Consider the following 7,202-nt stretch of genomic DNA (forward strand, 5'->3'; position numbering starts at 1 on the left):
GATCGTTATTGATGGTTTCAAGTGTTTTGTGGCCAAGAACAGTCAGAAGATTAGTCAGCATATGAACCTTTTTAAGGAAACAGTTACATTTTGGGGGTATTTATACAATTAAAACTAGCATTGCACAGAGTGCATGTAGTGAAGTAAAACTTACTAGCCTCTCCCAATTCGAGTGAATAATTGTATCGTCGTCTGGTATAATGTAACACAAATATTTGTAGTCAGCCAAAATTCAATTTTTCAATTCAATTTTATTTACACAGCACCAAATCACAACAACAGTCACCTGTATATTGTACAGTAGACCCTACAATAATACATACAGAGAAAAACCCAACAATCATATGACCCCCTGTGAGCAGCACTTTGGCGACAGTGGGAAGGAAAAACTCCCTTTGGACAGGAAGAGATCACAAACAAAACATTTACAGACCACATTTTAATATCACTGTAATATTTAATTGACACACATATTTCACAAATCACCAGAAAAACTCTCAGTTCATCAAAAATGTTCCAGGTTAACTCTTTTTTTTTTTTTTACGTCAACTGGTTAGATTTGCTTAAATATTTTACTCTCTGCTTTCCACATATTGCATATGCAGATTTATCAATTTGAGTATGTTGTTTTGTTTTGACCAGATTAAAGATCTCGCGGTAAAGGCTGCTATCTTCAGTTCATGCAAATAGATGTTCAAGTTATCTTCAGGTAACCATGAAAATGATGCTGATTAAAATATTTGTAATAAAGTTGTTTTCTTCTGCTACCACTGAGCAGCTGTTTGCTCAGTATAATGAAACATCTTTGCAAACACGGTAGAAAAAAATGCATTTTTCTTTCTGAGGTGTCTGTAGTGGAAGTAACACCCTGGATGTCGATTTGCAGGGCCTACAACTCCAATACAAGGAATCTGTTTTGGCTCTTTCCCATTCAGAGTTCAGCTGGAGTCGATGTGGATGAGGGGACTCGCCCAGTCCCAACTACCGTGAAACTGTCCAGGTGTCTGTCCTGGATAAGGAGAAACCTGAGTAGCCTTGTAGGTCAAACCTTATCAGTCCCACCTGTTCCCTGTTGATCTTTCCTGCGAGGAAAGATTAATGTATAATGGCCAGGGTAGCCTGTAAGAGCTCTTTGCACTAATAAAGAATAACACTCAGACTTTTACTGTTTCACAAAAAGGTAAAAAGTTAGTGTCCACAATTTAGACTTTAATTGCAAGAAATGTTTTCAAAGCAATTTAGCAGGAGCGCTGCAAAGCAAAATCAAACCAAATAGTAATACTCAAACTAATTAAAAAACATAATTCAATCAACTGAACAATAGATATCTATACAAGTGGGAAGAACCCAGAAACCCGTCTTTCACTGATGTCACATCTTCACACTTTGGTCATTCAGTCACGTTGCTGTCTGATCTCCACCCACACCACCTCTGTCTTTCTACAGCCTCATCATGTTATTAGAATCACTATTATTCTACTTTCTGATTCATTATACTGGTTAACTTAAACATGTTTGTTATTTATATTCAACATGCCAGTATTGAGCACAATTAACCCTCAGTGAAACATAAGTTATGGTAACTGGTACACATTAGTGTTGGGTTAGACTTCAGTGTCTTTCTACCCCAGGTCGTCATAATTTTCAGATCAAACAAACTTAAATGTTAGACAAAGATAACACGAGTAAGCACAAAATGCACTTTCTAAATGAAGGTATTTATTATTAAGGGGAAAAAGATGTAAACCGACGTGGCCCTGTGTGAAAGAGTGATTGTCCCCTAAACCTAATAACTGGTTGGGCCACCTTTGCAGCCATCAACAGGTATGACATCACTGCCTATCGATCCATCAGTTCTCCTCAGGCTTGGCAGGACCCGACCTCCAGTGACGGCTTGGCAGGTCCCTCCCACTCGCTGACCTCCGGCCCAGGCTGAGGCGGGTGAGCTGCTGGTGGAAGGGGAGAAAGCTCAGCTCCCCAGCAGCGGCACCGCAGACCACGCCCCCACCACACGGTAATAAAAAACAAATACATAACAACATAACTATGGAAAGAAAAAAAATGAACCATGGTTGCTAGCATGGCTTAGTACAGATCGCTTCCAACTAGTGAAGTATGTTATTTTACACAATGGAACTACTTTCACCAGTTCAAAAAATAAAATAAATCAGAGATCAGTTTAAACTATTGTACTCTACTCACCGATAAACCAACTCCAGCCCTCGGGAGCTACCGTCCCCCAGCTTTTAGATGCATCCTTGTTCCGACACACCTGAACCACATGATTGGCTTGTTACCAGGCCTTTGCCAAACTTGACGGCATGCTGAAGAGGTAATCCAAACATTTGATTCAGCTGTGTTGGAGTAGGGATGCATCTAAAAGCTGGGGGCAGTAGCTCTCGAGGGCTGGCGTTGGACGCCCCTGCTTTAGGTCATGAGCTCAGACAACCTACTAAACTGCTGCAGGGACATTTTTGTTTCCCTTCAAACTTTACACTCAAACAATCCCATGTTTGTTTTTAGGTTTGAATTCAAGAAGTGAATAAAATGTAGTCTTATCACCGTTATGTTGGCTAAATTCCTTCAAACTTTACACCTTTTACTTTCTAAGCTTCATTGTGTTCAGTGTTTTTCTAAGAACGAATGCAGCTCAGGCAGACGTTCAAAACCAAAACAACACTGTATGAGAGTGCTGCTGGGAGTAGCATCTAAACAAACTCAATATGTACAAAATGACTGTGAGTCAAGTACGTTCACATGATAAATGTTTTTATTTACACGTAATCCACGTTGAGAAATGGGGACGAGACAAACCAGAAAGAAGCAGACCAACACCAACAACCTCCTGGACAGGAAAAGAGACAATTAGATATATCATCACACTGCACAACACTAGTGGTGCAACGGATCAAAAGCCTCACGGTTCGGTTCGGCAAAAAAAGACAAAAATTGAACAATTATTTACTTATTGAAGGTTTTTTTTGCCTGTTAAAAACATTCAACTCAACACTCATTCCGCACAACTATTAAAAACATTATGGTTCAATATAGTGCAGTACAGTCTTTGTATCTACCACTCAGTTCAATTTTATTCATAAAGCTCCAAATCACAACAGCAGTCGCCTCAAGGCGCTTTATAATGTAAGGCAGACCCTACAATAATACACACTGCTCATTGCATCGCTGTGATGGTCACGTAGCTTTCCGTTGACCTGGAGCTCCACCCGTTTGTAGTTGGGCAACAGAAGATGCCTGGGACAGCTCAGCCATAACTTTAAACTTTTCCTGCTCATACATGCTTGGAACGATCTTGCCACTAAAGTGGACGCGCGACAGGATATCATAGCGTGGCTCAAGCACGTCCATCACAGTTTAAACACCTTGTTTGGCACAACAGAATACGGCCTCCCGTCTGCAGCTAAACACCGCAGTAGCTTCTGTAACAGCTTTAGCCCGGTCGGACTGGGCAGCAAAGGGCTGCTTAAATGCCACAAACTCCTCTGCTCCTCCACTTGGACCGCCAGCGCTGACCATAGCTATCGCTTGACAGACCCACCACGCCACCATACACATACTTTTTTTCGAATCTTTGGATCACGTGCGTGCCGAACCGTGGAGTGGGATCGGTTTGGATTACGGATCAACCGTGATCCGTTGCACCACTACACAGCACCAATAATAATAGTAAGATGTATAACTGATCAGTGATTCATATTTAAACTGAAACATTACATGTATAAAGCCTAATTTACACCACGGAGCCCTGTTTGTGAAGTTGGATTTAAGAACATGTTTACAGCCATCTCGTGCCAGTGCTGGTAACAGACAGGACCAGCAATGCAGTGGAAAGCAACGAGACCGGAACATTAAAAGCAGTTTAAGAGTCTTTTGAATTGCCCCAAGCAATAAAGAAAAAACAACAAGGGTTTACCATACTGTCCACTGTCACTCTTCTGTCTCTTAAGCAGTAAGTCAGTTTACATTGTTGGCTAGCTAGGCTACGGTTTATAGAGCACTTTATGAACGAGGGCAGTGAGGAGGAGAGCTTGTTTGAGTCAGCTGCACCTGATGGCACTAAATATGTTCCAAAAACTTTAGAAACCTACTTCTTAAATGCATCTTTACAGGCAGTGTTAAATCTATCAGTTGTTTGTGAAGGGCGCTCTTGTGTAAATTAGCTTTAATACTTGTAGTGTCCACTTAAATTTCAGTATTTAGAGGCGCTCACCTGTGAGTTTTGTAGGTTATTCCAGGCCATTCCTCACTTTGTACTCATGAGTGTCTGTGCTGTGCTGTTTGAAGAGCTGCAAATGGAAGGCCGAGAAGCCACAAGTCACTTACATGTGCGTTTGTCAATTCCCTATTTTAAATACATCACATCGTAATCTTAACTCCTGTATTGTTCCGCAGATCTACAAGAAATGGCTGTCAAATGTCTGATTGTAAGACTAACATTGAAGGAACTATTTTTTTTAAAAATCCTTAAAACCACTTAAATTCAGGTGCCAGACACACTATGGACCGAGCTTCAGAACAAAACACATGTTACAGTAAAAACAATAAAAACATTTAAAAAAATCTTGCTGCTCATTGCTGCCCTCTACTGTGTAAAATTAAGACAAGCATAGAGACAACACTAAGCACCATCTTTGTCACGCTTTTAGCCTGTAGCAGCGGCCCCCAACCTTTTTTGCACCACGGACCGGTACCGGTCCGAGGCCCGGGGGTTGGGGACCGCTGTTCTATAGCTTATAGAATAGTTTGCATGACTTTGATTGTCAAAAGAAGCCGGAGTGCCCAGAGAGAGAGTATCTGTAGGCACAGGGAGAACACGCACACTCGACACAGAGGGTCACAGCTCTGGTTCAAACTGGGAACCTTCATACTGTGAGGTAACAGCCCAGCCAGGATTCAGGCTCAAGAAAATCACTCTGTAATCATTCTGCCTGACATGAATACATGCATTTAAAGGCAAGTCAAGAGTGTAAACTTCCAGTTTGATGCATTAAACAGAATTCAACCAGAAACAAATAAAAGGGAAACTCTGACAACATATAGTCTGAGGCAGTCTAGAATGCAGGTTTACCCTGACATGAAGGGAACTCTGAGTTAGGGCTGGGCCATTTTATACCTTTCACGGTAATACCGGTACAATGTTGGGCAACGATAAGAAAATGAAATATCGCGATAGAATATGGGTAAAACGCGCATGCACGGTGCCTTTATTTTCATACGCACACGGTGGAAAAAGCATGGCAGCGACAGAGAATGAGAAAGGCGAAAGTGGATCGTTGAATGAAACGAATCAGAATTGGTTTGTAAAAATGGTTCAGTGGTGTGGAACTGGTTTAGCTTTCGTCCGTCAGATACACACCAAAGCACAATGTCTGGTAGAGCGTGCTAGCGGATCATCGTTATTACCGTGGTTTTTGGAAAATAAGTCGCTATTAAAACCTCTTTTTAAGTGTTGTGGATATTCTACATGGTTATGCTGAGGATATGTCGGCCAGTTTCCACTGGAAATGCCTTTTGGTTAAACTGTCAGCGAGGAATTTGCATTTGCACTGTTAAATGTTTATATAACTTTAATGCAGATAAAAAACAGCTGCTTGTTTCAGTGAAAATACATTGATGTTTTTTTTTTGCACCAATAAAGTTGTGGCGTTTTAAAGTACTTTGTCTGGCGTCAGTTATATCGTCAATTATATCGTTATGGCAAATTTCAAAATATATACCATGATAACTATTTTTGGCCATATTTCCCTGCCCTACTCTGAGTTTTTTTTAATCAAGTGAGCCAACTTAAACTCTGAAACAAATACTAAGGTAACACACTCTGAAACCAATCTGCTGGCTAGCACGTTTTCTCCAACAAACTAAGTTACGTGACATTGGTATAGGTTGCATTCACATAACATTAAACTCCACAGAGCCTATGCAAACAAATGCTGCACTCTGAATACAACTCAAGTCACAGCGAATGCACTCAGACCTGATTGAACTACATAATCAGCTTTTTCAGGACCAAAGTCTCAGTTCTGCATCAACTCACAGTGGAGCTACTTCTAAAACAGCACCTTGGTGTACATATGAAATGATGCACTCACCAAGCCCCATAGGAAAGCAGATGTTCCAAAAGCAAGACCCACTCTGAACCAGTTGGGGTTGGTCATATCAGGCTTGGAGCTTGTGAAAGCAGACCTGCAGCCAGCTGGAACAATGAGAAACCACAACAACATGAAAAACACGGTCTTTGTATGGGCAGCCAGTACTCATACAGTCCAAGTAACGGTAAATGGAATGGTTCTTATATAGCGCCTTTCTACTTCCCTGTTCATACAAGCACCTTTTATTAACTCTAACATTTACACACATCCACACTAACGGATACATTGGAGAACAACTTGGGCTTATTATCTTGCTTAGGGACATTTGGCAAGTCAAGGATCGAACCACCAACCGTGATTAGTAGATGACCTGTTAGATGTTTTTTAATCTTTACACAAAACAAAACATGCACTGAAAACCTGGGTTGAAAGCAGTTGCTAATACTTTACCAGTCTTTAGTTTTGATGTTTTATTTTACCCCTTAGTTATAAAGCCAAAACCAATTCATGCTACCAGAATGCTAAACTAAGCTAAGCTAAGCTAAGGTCAGCCTGCAAAACAAACAGTCACTGTTTTAAATAACGAGCCAAATCACGTAGCCTTAAAAATTTTAACGACGATAATTAACAGCTTTTCGTGATTTTACCTCTGCTGACGAAAACAGCCCTGGACAGCAACCGGTTGAAAGTCATTTTCGCTGAAGAGAGCACCTTCCTCTCGACTCGCACGTTCGCACCGCGGTTGATTAAACTTCCTGTCAGACCTGATACCAAGATCACCGATAAATCAAACGACCACTTCGGAGCATCCTGCCCCTTTACTGGAAACAAACATTTGATTATGGTTAAACTGGTATCTTTATACAGACATAATCCAATTTTACGTTATACAATAAAATTAACGAATGAATTTGTCAGTTATTATATTTAAATATCCAGAAATTACTCTTTACCACTACAGTGAAAGAAATATCACTGCGTATAACGTGGTTTAATTGCGGTGTCATCTGATGCACGGTGAGGTGCCAGTCAAACGTGTGTTCGCCCACCACCTCCGACCTGTGAGCAGGCTCACAGAACAGGCTGACCCGGAGG

At 41.0% G+C, this 7,202-nt stretch overlaps 1 protein-coding gene across 2 annotated transcripts; it reads right to left on the minus strand.

Moving 5' to 3' along the window:
- Window positions 1-231: 231 nt before the first annotated feature.
- Window positions 232-7,201, minus strand: ndufc1 (NADH:ubiquinone oxidoreductase subunit C1). Of its 2 annotated transcripts, none has more exons than XM_085282746.1 (5): window positions 7,061-7,201; window positions 6,755-6,928; window positions 6,108-6,211; window positions 4,229-4,304; window positions 232-1,946 (listed from the first exon to the last, which is right to left on the minus strand). In XM_085282746.1, the coding sequence occupies exons 2-4, from the start codon at window positions 6,798-6,800 to the stop codon at window positions 4,245-4,247; spliced, it is 210 nt and encodes a 69-aa protein (XP_085138872.1). In that variant the 5' UTR covers window positions 6,801-6,928; window positions 7,061-7,201; the 3' UTR covers window positions 232-1,946; window positions 4,229-4,244. The 2 variants fall into 2 exon arrangements, with proteins under 2 accessions (XP_085138872.1, XP_085138863.1); XM_085282737.1 differs by lacking the exon at window positions 232-1,946 and adding an exon at window positions 2,753-2,845.
- Between the last annotated feature and the right edge of the window lies 1 nt (window position 7,202).

The sequence above is a fragment of the Mchenga conophoros genome, linkage group LG2 (assembly GCF_057382185.1).
Source record: "Mchenga conophoros isolate Kocher_MC1m ecotype Shallow Benthic linkage group LG2, M_conophoros_male_GT1.1, whole genome shotgun sequence".
NCBI lineage: Eukaryota > Metazoa > Chordata > Actinopteri > Cichliformes > Cichlidae > Mchenga > Mchenga conophoros.

What these genes read in the sequence shown, in the direction of transcription:
- ndufc1 (XM_085282746.1), bottom strand. Translation starts at nt 6,800, where the DNA reads ATGACTTTCAACCGGTTGCTGTCCAGGGCTGTTTTCGTCAGCAGAG. An exon ending in GGCTGTTTTCGTCAGCAGAG is followed by an intron (nt 6,212 to 6,754) that starts GTAAAATCACGA and finishes TCATTGTTCCAG; the next exon opens with CTGGCTGCAGGTCTGCTTTC. An exon ending in CTGCTTTCCTATGGGGCTTG is followed by an intron (nt 4,305 to 6,107) that starts GTGAGTGCATCA and finishes TTCCATTTGCAG; the next exon opens with CTCTTCAAACAGCACAGCAC.